Source organism: Acipenser ruthenus, chromosome 18, assembly GCF_902713425.1.
Source record: "Acipenser ruthenus chromosome 18, fAciRut3.2 maternal haplotype, whole genome shotgun sequence".
Taxonomy (NCBI): Eukaryota; Metazoa; Chordata; class Actinopteri; order Acipenseriformes; family Acipenseridae; genus Acipenser; species Acipenser ruthenus.
This window is the reverse complement of record NC_081206.1, coordinates 1,244,536-1,255,566: the sequence shown is the minus strand read 5'-3', so window position 1 is coordinate 1,255,566 and position 11,031 is coordinate 1,244,536. Positions and strand designations below refer to the sequence as shown.

Below are 11,031 nucleotides of genomic sequence, written 5' to 3'. Positions count from 1 at the left end.
TTCAAATATATATATAAAAATAAAGCCACGTCAGGTCATGTGACCGAGTGGGCTGTCCAAGATGGCGTCTGTTATTCGATTTTTTTTTCTCGCCGAAGTCTGACAGAAATTAACTGGGTTTTAAAATAAATTAGATGTTTTAAAAGAGTACTCGATAAAGACAAGCGGTCCTGGTGTATTTGTATTTTGTGTATGTCGGTTGTATTGGCTGCTGTTATGTTTTATTCTGTTGAAATGCTGAGAAAGTTTTGATTTGTTGTGAACGATGGCACTTCGGGAGTTGAAGGTTTGTCTGCTTGGGGTGAGTGCTTGTGTTTTTTTTTATTTTATACATCTGTTTTTATTTATTTATTTACAGTGTTTAGTTATGCTTTCAGGTAAAACGCAAATAAATCGTTTTGCACCCAGTCACCGAGGTTCAGAATGCGTGAAATACGTTTCTTTTAAAAATAAATACATCGATCTGTGTTTTTAAAAGCATCATTTCTTTTATTTTGTTCATAACAGTCAATCGGCAGTTATTTTGTTGGGGCCGAGACATCTGCATTGCAGAACAAAGCCACGCAGTCTAACAGTATGTGTTTTGTGGACATGACCGTTTACAGCCTCCCTTGGGAGATGCTTCTATCTGTTTATTTATTTATTTATTTATTTATTTATTTATTTATTTATTTATTGTTAATATACGTGAATATTTTAAACCTCAGAATACAAATAAAAACATATTTGCACGACATGTAAAGATGAATACAAATAAGAGGTCTTCGATATTAATGTACACGGTAACACCGTATTGACACACAGCCACCTAAATCGTCACCTTCGCTAAGACTTGTGCATTATTTGCATAGAATATGACACGGGTTCTGCACACAGTGCTGGGTTTCAGAACAACCCTTTTTAGGTATACCATAGAAATGACTAGTTTCAAGGAATTTGAGCCGTCACGCCCTTATCACAGCATAAATAAATGTCGCCTCAGTGTGTGCAGTAGGTTTACTATTAAGGGTTTAGAGGGTAGGATTACTCAAACCACTGGCTTCAGATCATTCTAACACGCCCTTCATTGAGAGTAGTTCTGAAACCAGCACTTTGCACAGATCTAGCCTGAACCTGAGGCAATGGTAAATGACTCCCAGCAAAACCAGTTTACTGTTTTGAATATTTACAGTTTACCCCTGGAGCTGCAAGATTACAAGCCGTGTGTTTTTTTTTCCCCCCTCAGGACACTGGGGTTGGTAAATCAAGTATTGTATGGAGATTTGTGGAAGATAGCTTTGATCCTAATATCAATCCAACTATTGGGTAAGTTAGTAGTAATTTTTATTTTTTTTGTATTTGATCAATTCCTCTATTGTTTGGTAGTTTCTATAGGTTGGAGCTGGTTGGAGTAGTGGATTAACCAGACGTTGTTTATACAGCAATCGCACAACATGCAGCTCATGTATTTATACAGCAGCAGCCACACCAAGGTGTATATATAGTGTTGTGAATACTGAGCTGCCTGTTTGCTGAGGAGCCAGCACCGTAACCACAAACCAGTGGAAAGCATTGTATCCTGCTCTCTGTTCCATTTACTGGTACCACTAATAATATACAATATGTAGATTCCTGTTAAACTTGCAAGCTTCCCGTCTGCTTCCACAGAGCCAGGTTAGCGCTGATCTTGGGAGACTTTATCTAAAGTCTGAGATTGGTGCTAATCAGGGTCTGTGGAACCAGTCCTTGATGTTCATGTATGTGTTTATGAAGTGACTTCTGTTTTTGCAGAGCATCCTTTATGACGAAAACTGTGCAGTACCAGAGTGAGCTACACAAGTTCCTCATCTGGGACACAGCGGGGCAGGAGAGGGTATGTGTGTGTGTGCGTGTGTGCGTTCGTATAGATAAATAAATCTTATTAAGACTACCTAGGCAAGTTCCGTTGTAATTGCAGTGAATCCCAGGTGTTATTGAGCCCAGGTCTGCTATGGAACCAGTGCATGCATAGTACTGACCCGGATCCCTCTCGTCTTACTCCATTCAAAGGACACGCGCTGGCCTGCCATATCATTTCTGCATGGTACAGTACCTGCAGTCTTAGCCACTTGTCACTGAAATGCAGCCATGAATGTAAATGACCCCGCTTTGCTCTACACGTGTGAACAGGCTTTGAGAGATACTTGTTTGTCACTCCTAAGTCCTGGTTTTAATTTGTAGGGACAGGGTTTGTGTTTGCAGCCAAACAGCTTGTGTCTATGGTGAATAATACCAGAGCTGATCAGTCAGCAAATTACTAGATTCAGGGATCGCTCAGCAAGTCCTGGATTTGACCCTATTCATACCAGAGGAGCACTTTGTTATTGAACCAAGAAAAAGCAGGTTTACTGGGATGATGGTGCCATCTAGGCAACTCTCAGCAGTACTGCACCCCCTGTATCTGAACTCCCTTCTGTATTTAGCAGATTGGCACTTTCTACTGTACTGCAGTACGCAGGGCTCTCTGAAGCAAGATGTTCTGATTATACTGGGAAACGACAACTGTGTGTGCATCTTGCCATGTTTAGGCGATGCAGTATGCCCACAGCTGCACTTTTTATTTTGGGTGCACATTAAAGAACACAGACAAAGACTACGTCATTCAGAATGAGGAACCAGTGCTTTTAGAGGATGCTGAGATGGCTTTGTGGTGCATTTCTTTCACTGGGTGATGGGGTGCATCATGCTGTTATTTTATTGTGTAATTGTTCTTCAGTAGCTGAGAGGATGCTGGGCTGGAATGCACTGTATGCGCTGCAGCGGTCACAATAGACACAAATACAACAGCACTGGGCACTAAACATATTATTATTTGTTTATTTAGCAGACGCCTTTGGCGACTTACAGAGACTAGGGTGTGTGAACTATGCATCAGCTGCAGAGTCGCTTACAATTACGTCTCACCCGAAAGACGGAGCACAAGGAGGTTAAGCGACTTGCTCAGGGTCACACATTGAGTCAGTGGCTGAGGTGGGATTTGAACCGGGGACCTCCTGGTTACCAGCCCTTTTCTTTAACCACTGGACCACACATATCTGGTGTAGAATGCAGAAGTGTAATGCAGCTTTGTGTAAAGTAAAAAAAAAAAAAACATTAAATGGAAATGGTCTGTAAGATGCAGTCTGTGATTGGATCCTGTATTGTCAGTGGTTTGTAAGGGGCAGTCTGTGATTGGATCCTGTATTGTCAGTGGTTTGTAAGGGGCAGTCTGTGATTGGATCCTGTATTGTCAGTGGTTTGTAAGGGTCAGTCTGTGATTGGATCCTGTATTGTCAGTGGTTTGTAAGGGGCAGTCTGTGATTGGGTCTTGTATTGTCAGTGGTTTGTAAGGGGCAGTCTGTGACTGGGTCCTGTGTTGTCAGTGGTTTGTAAGGGTCAGTCTGTGATTGTGTCCTGTATTGTCAGTGGTTTGTAAGGGGCAGTCTGTGACTGGGTCCTGTATTGTCAGTGGTTTGTAAGGGTCAGTCTGTGATTGGGTCTTGTATTGTCAGTGGTTTGTAAGGGGCAGTCTGTGACTGGGTCCTGTATTGTCAGTGGTTTGTAAGGGACAGTCTGTGATTGGGTTTGTAGTGACACTAGCACATGTTTTTTTAGGTTTGCTTGTATAATGCGGTGCTTCCAGGACTTCCAATAGACTGTTACTGTTGTAGGGCTGATTCGCGGTCTCTCAATCCAGAGACATTTGCACAACCATTCGCTTTGTACTGCCAAGCAGACGCTGCACCGCACTGTGGTATTTCTGAACCAGTTCCAAAGTGTCTTTAGGCATGGGCTGTACAGTACGTATGTAATTCATGTTGGACTAGCCTTGAACAGCGTTCAGGTATGCCAGTTGAGATTTCTGATTTCGGCTGCAGTGTTTATAATGCAGCATCTTTCATGTGGAGCCCAAAGGAAAATCCGCTCCTGTTACTCATTTTGGGCTTGGCTTTGGTCTTTTGTGACAAAATAGAACTTGGAAAATTGCTGAAAATCAATTTCTGTAATAACAACCAGAGTTTTCTCTTGATCCGTGCCACGTGTTTTGTGGAGTGTCTGAGTGGCTGTGTTCAAACTGCGGCCCATGCGTTCACATCTTCCTAGACACACGTAAAGCTGGGACTGCAACTTTACTGGTTTACTGAAACTGGTTAATCAAAACATAATTTGCTCACAGTGTGTATGTACAGTAGCAAGATCATCGCAGCGTTCCCAGATCAGTTTCCCTTTATGTGCCAGTCAGAATGGATTTCCTGTATCTCTCATACTGTGCGAGTTTGAAGCTGTGTTGAAGATCTGCTTTGAGAATATGTATCGTAGCTTTAATACGCAGCGCTCCTGGGCTTGGTGAGTGCAGCAGGAGTAATGCAATCTCCTCTTAGGTCCATCACTGCGCAAGCTGAGCCCGTGTTTCATTAAGAGTCTGTATGAAAGTTTAATGAATCCACAGCTCCCATTGTGCTGCTCTTATACTCTAAAGAAGATTTCTGCTGCAGACCCTGCAACAGCCACGCTCCCTGGGGCTTCACACTGCACAACAGCCACGCTCCATGGGGTTTCACACTGCACAACAGCCACGCTCCCTGGGGCTTCACACTGCACAACAGCCACGCTCCATGGGGTTTCACACTGCACAACAGCCACGCTCCCTGGGGCTTCACACTGCACAACAGCCACGCTCCATGGGGCTTCACACTGCACAACAGCCGCGCTCCCTGGGGCTTTACACTGCACAACAGCCGCGCTCCCTGGGGCTTCACACTGCACAACAGCCGCGCTCCCTGGGGCTTCACACTGCACAACAGCCGCGCTCCCTGGGGCTTCACACTGCACAACAGCCGCGCTCCCTGGGGCTTCACACTGCACAACAGCCGCGCTCCCTGGGGCTTCACACTGCACAACAGCCGCGCTCCCTGGGGCTTCACACTGCACAACAGCCGCGCTCCCTGGGGCTTCACACTGCACAACAGCCGCGCTCCCTGGGGCTTCACACTGCACAACAGCCACGCTCCCTGGGGCTTCACACTGCACAACAGCCACGCTCCCTGGGGCTTCACACTGCACAACAGCCACGCTCCCTGGGGCTTCACACTGCACAACAGCCACGCTCCCTGGGGCTTCACACTGCACAACAGCCACGCTCCCTGGGGCTTCACACTGCACAACAGCCACGCTCCCTGGGGCTTTACACTGCACAACAGCCACGCTCCCTGGGGCTTCACACTGCACAACAGCCACGCTCCCTGAGGCTTAATGGAAACGAATATTTTGTAGAAATACGATTTTGTAACGTAACAACATAAAAAGACTGTGTCCTTCTTCATTCATTTCTAAAAGGTTTTCATGCAATGTGCAAGTGATTTAGATTTTTTTTTCTGGTTTGTACTTTTTATTTTAAAGCCAGCGATAGTAAGCCTTTGGAAAATATTACACTTAAGAAGAAGTGCATGAGGTATTGAGTGTCTCGAGCTTTTTCAATTGGGCATGCACACTTATTCCCAGCCTGCTTTTTATTATAACCATTAGGGCTCTAATAGTGGATCTTTTTGACAAGCCAGGCTGACCCAGATATCTGCAGTACCAAACGGATTGAGATTCTAAGTAGCCTTGGCATCTTTTAGTCTTTCTCATAATTGCTTCCACGTGTTGCAGTACAGTTTAAGTAGGCAGTAATGGTTTCCAAACACACAAAGAGGTATTTGATTAATGCAGCACTGGGCTGTGAATTTGTGATTGGGATTCGTTGCCATTGTCTTTTACATTGTAATGTTTGCTACAGACCCCTATAGTAAATGGGTTGAGCAGGAGTTGGTGGAGTGCGTGTTCACGGTGTGGCTAGCGTGTGCGTGACGGGGTGGCGTTGGCTACATTGAATTAGTGTGCAGTCTTGAGTAGGGTAACAGTCCAGCTTTACTGAATAAACAATTGTATTCCAGTCCTCCTAAATCCTTTTCTGCTTGTTTCAATCCCTAACAGTTCCGGGCCTTGGCACCAATGTATTACAGAGGGTCTGCTGCTGCTATCATTGTGTATGACATCACAAAAGAGGTAACGGTTCCTGTTGCATTTTCTATCTGGATTGGTTTCACTGAGGAGGCCCCACTGGTATTGTAGCTCAGTGCACACTTTGTGTTGCAGGAATCTTTCCAGACACTAAAGAACTGGGTGAAAGAACTGAGACAGCACGGGCCTCCCAATATTGTTGTTGCAATCGCAGGAAACAAATGTGACATTGCCGATGCAAGGTAACCTTGAGCTTGTGTTTCTGTGTTAATGAACCGTGGCCAGTCTTTAAAGCAGTAATAGCATGTTGTTTTTTTGGAGTCCTGTAGCCTCCGAGCTCCTGAGGTGCAGAGACCCTCGGGCCCTCGTTCTCCTGCCAGATTCAGGGCTGCAGAGCTGCTCTCTTTCTCTGTGTCTTTGCAGGGAAGTGCTTGAAAAGGATGCCAAGGACTATGCAGATTCCATCCATGCTATCTTTGTGGAAACAAGTGCCAAAAACGCCATTAACATTAATGAGCTCTTCTTAGAAATAAGTGAGTATAGCAACATGTTCCTCCTGCTGCAGCTGCAGCTGTAAATTCCCATCGGTGCAGTCAAACCTGTCCGACCCTCTGCGTGTTTTGTTCTATTTTCCTTTTTGTTGTTTTCTTTTGGGCTGGGCAGTTACTTTCTAAGCAGAATCTAACCACCCCTCCTCACTGTAAAATTGTGCAACAAAAAAACACACTCACTTGTTATCGTTTAAACCATGCATTTTCAAAATAGATAAGCCTTGAAATAGACAGCCCTTGAAACCAATTGACGAGTCCTGATCAATGAAGAACATAAGTTTACAAACGAGAGGAGGCCATTCGGCCCATCTTGCGCGTTTGGTTGTTAGTCCCATGCTGACCTGCTGACCGATAGAAATTGTGTCTGGATCTGCCAGGTTGGCATGCTTATTGGCCCTTGCCCCACACAGTCTTAACAGCAGCGTTACATGGCAGGCTTGTTAATTAAATCTTGTGTTTTTAGGTCAGAGGATTCCGTCTGCTGATTCCAGTGCTGGAGCAGGAGGCAAGGGATTCAAACTTAGGAGGCAACCGTCCGAGACCAAGCGCAGATGCTGCTGAGGCCTTCCAGAAGCAGATCCGTGGTCGCCACCACGCAAGCAGGAGCGTTGTAAAGCCGTCTCCACATTAAAATCTCTGTTTCACAGCGTCTAAAAAGAGCTCTACAGTATTTAATCCTTCATGCTTTTCAGGAGCCATCTACACAAAGTCCCAACAAGCAAACTGACTCGTCTTCTATCCAAGGAGAAAAGATTTTTAGAATTTTTTTTTTCTGTTTTTATCTATAAGTAATTGTCCCTCGGTGTTGTACATGGCTTGTGAAGTCGAGGCTCAACAAGCTTCTGAAAACGGAAATGCAGATTTGTTTCCCTCATCCCAATGGGCTAGTGTAGCAGGTTTGCATCCAGCTTTTCACACGTCAGGAATAACGAGAGTGCTAGAAGACTGCTAACGCCTTTTCAAATCTTAAAATGAAATAACAAAAAGAAAAATACAGAAGCATTTTAAAACATAGCCCCTCATTTAGTGCTCCTAAACTGAAACCCAATCCTGGCAGCAGAATGCACCGTGGCGCTTTGTGATGGGGAGCTGAATGCTTTGCATGTGCTCCAAATTCCTGATCCGCAAAGGACTGGGATCGGACTGAGACTGGATTTCTTTCGTTGAGAAGAAAGAAAGACCATGACAAGATGGTAACTTCATTGAATTGTGCCAAGACCGATAAATCCTTTGAACTGAGCAGTGTGCTTTATAGATGTAGACACAGTGTTGTTATGTTTATGCAAAAGGGAAATGTAATGTAATGCAAGCACTTTTAAAGATGCCAGTGAATTATTTTAAAGTTGAGCACCCTGTAGCCCTCCCACACCAGATTGCACGGGGCCGTGTCCCGGGGGGCTTCAACGTGTCCTCTTCGAGTGTGTGTGCATGCTAACCCCTGAGTGATCCTGGAAGTACCTGCACATGCCTGCATTGGGTGGTACTTCTGTTGTGTTGTGTTCATGCTTTCTAATGTACCACATACAGGAGCCACATTTGTCTCTTAAATAACCCAGGAATAAGTCTTTATAATATCTGTTGCCAACATGTGAGTCTTATTTCCATTCCTGTCCTAATAAGTATTTGGCAGTCTGGTTTGATTGTTTTTTTCTTAATTAGTTCCGTGCAGGATATTTGGCAGCCCTGTCCTTTACAAGACCAGCAGCCTGGAGCTGCAAAGCTGTGTTCTCAATTTCACTTTGTTCTGGGATGCTCGCACTTTGAACCCCTGTGAAGCTCTTTAAGGAATAACAGCAGTGTGGTTAAAAGTGTTTCCAGCCCAATTCATAGTAACCACTGGGACTAATACCAGCGTTTTAAAAGTCCAGTTTTAACCATTGTATATACATTGGCAAGCCTATTCTTAGATCCCTTGCTGTTTCTTTACAGGAGATGTTGATTTACTGAGGTGGTGCCAGTCCCTTAATTGTTCTATAAACTTTCTTTTTTCTAAAAAAGTGTTGGCTTATAATTCCGATCAAAATAGTTTTTGATGCTGGCAGGAGATAAAAAACAAAACAAAAGGGTAAAGTGGCTTGGGAAGAAATATAATGGTCTTGGACTGGAGATCAAATCAATTTTTATTTATTTATTTTTTTACCAATAAGGTTTTCTTGCAGTTGTGGCATTTTAAAAAGCACGGCAAACATTTTAGGATCATCTTGTATTTATCTTCACCGCCCGAGTTAAACACTAAATTAAAATAGACATCTCCTTAAATCAGCTTTCACTGAATGCTTTGAGGTTGGCAGACTATTATTACAATTTCATATAATATGGGACTTGTAAGACCTGCGATTAATCGACCGTTCATTAATTCAAATCAATGAGTCCTCATTTGAAAGAAACAGACCAGTGCTTTTGGCTGCTCCGGGTGGGCTAGTGAAGGATCTATGTTTGTAACAGCTTGCTCTTTGTTGATTAAACATGGATATTTGTGATTGTGTTCACATACTGTGTAAGGAGGTCCTGGTGGCATTTCAGTTTTTTTAATCATGGTACTGACTGGCATCTGTAATGTGGTGTTACAATGATGCTGTGGTGATGAGTACAGTATGTCAGCTACATACGACCACGTTTTTAGAATGAGGAGGGAAGTAATTCAAAACGATTGCCTTTTAATTTAGTGAAAGTGAAGCTGCGCATGTCCGCAGCCTTTCACCTGCCAAATAAAACACAGCCTTGAGTCGACTGTACATGCATGTCTCTGTCTGCCAGCAGAATATCAGATTCGTTTTTAGATCCAGCGACACAGTGCACCTTTTCCGAGTCTGTATGATTTCAGTTCATCATTGACAGGCTGGTTTAGAAGGTCAGTACTGTCCCTTGGTGTTCACGCTTGTAAATATGAGTTGCCACTCCTCAGAGTTAATGCAGTTCACTTCTGTTAAATTAGCTGTTTGCATGATGCACAGAGACTGACCAAAACCCTTTACAAAAAAAAAAAAAAAAAAAAAGCTGTTTTAATGAGGCTTGGAAAGAGCATTAAATGCATTTTAATGACTGTGTTCAGCAATACCAGAGGGGTCTTGTGTGTGCCCAGTGTGTACAAACGATTGTACGGGATGAATCCAGGCACTTGTTCTGTGTGATTATGGGTTTTCCTTTCTGTGAATCTGAGATGCTTGTGTTAGGAGTCTGTTGTAGTGCCAATATGTGGATTTAAAAGCACAAAAAAGACCTGGCATGAGTGTAAAGCCTAAATGCTGTCACGCCCAGGATCCATAAAACACTTCTCCTCATGCGTTTCAGAGCTTGAAACCACTCCACTAAATAGCTTTGGTTGCTGTCGTTTTTAATGCACCTAAAAAGCATCAAATTGAAATGGTTGCTAAATTAATTTTGTACCTTTAAATTGGGATAAAGAAACGGCTCCCTGTGTGGAGTGACATGAATTGTGTTCAAAGATACTTTCAGCCACGTTCTGCTTAAGGGACAATTACAGACATCAGTTACCCCGAGTGGCTCACCTGGTAAAAACACAGCCGTGTGGTGTGCAGGGTGAGTCACACAGCGCAGGACTCCAATTCAACCACCTTTTTATCTTAGGAGGGTAACCATTTTCTGCAAATTAAAAATAAGAGCAGCGTATTATTAAAACCCAAATAAATACGGATGAGCATTGAATCCTTTTTTTATTGCATCTAAACATTATTATTATTATTATTATTATTATTATTATTATTCCAAGTTTAAAAGTGATTTGAATTGGTCATTGTAAATGTTCTTTCTGTATGAATGTTTTATTTTGATTTGACCCGGGGGGGGCGACACTTCTGTCCTGCTGTGCCAAGTTTTAAAGGGTGTGGTTTGTCATGTTGAAGTGCAATGGCAGGTCGCTACGATTTCATTGTGTCGTAGCAACGTCATGTTCTGTGCCTCTATATTGTAGCCTGTACATTAAACCGCTTCGAGCAGTGTTGCATGCTGTAACTGACGGCTGCAGCTTCAATGCATGAAATCCGGCGCTATCGCTTGGGATATTTAGTATTGTAGTTTAGGAGAGTGTGCCAGTCTTCAGTGAAAACGAGTGAGTTCTCTTAAAGGTTCTTGGGCTGGTCCTGAGACAATGTAGTAACTCCATTAGAAGTCTTATTGTTTTAATTGTAGATGCAAAAACAATTCATAAAACCACATCTGATGAAATTTCTGTATTACACGGATTTGTATCGTTATTAGTTTTTGCAGAGGCACGACAACAGAAAGACCTTTCCTTAACTTCACCTATACGTTTTGTCATACTGAGCTTTCATATTTTTACATACTGTATCGATTGTAAAAAAAAAAAAAAGCGCTTGAAATCACTGCGTTTACTGTGTATTTCTGAATGTGCAAAAGGGAAATGTTATACAGTTTACTAATAAATCCATTTGTAAAATACAGTCTTGTGTTTATTTGTGTTTATTTAGCTGGGTAGTCGTCTTTCCCGGTTCAGATCTTC

At 43.1% G+C, this 11,031-nt stretch overlaps 1 protein-coding gene across 1 annotated transcript; it reads left to right on the top strand.

The window, feature by feature from the left end:
- The first annotated feature begins 25 nt into the window (after positions 1-25).
- LOC117423626 (ras-related protein Rab-22A) lies at positions 26-10,972 on the top strand. The gene is made up of 7 exons (XM_034039689.3): positions 26-301; positions 1,226-1,305; positions 1,771-1,852; positions 5,974-6,045; positions 6,136-6,242; positions 6,424-6,533; positions 7,015-10,972. Exons 1-7 carry the CDS (start codon positions 266-268, stop codon positions 7,110-7,112), a joined length of 585 nt encoding a protein of 194 aa, XP_033895580.1. The 5' UTR covers positions 26-265; the 3' UTR covers positions 7,113-10,972.
- The last annotated feature ends 59 nt before the right edge of the window (positions 10,973-11,031 follow it).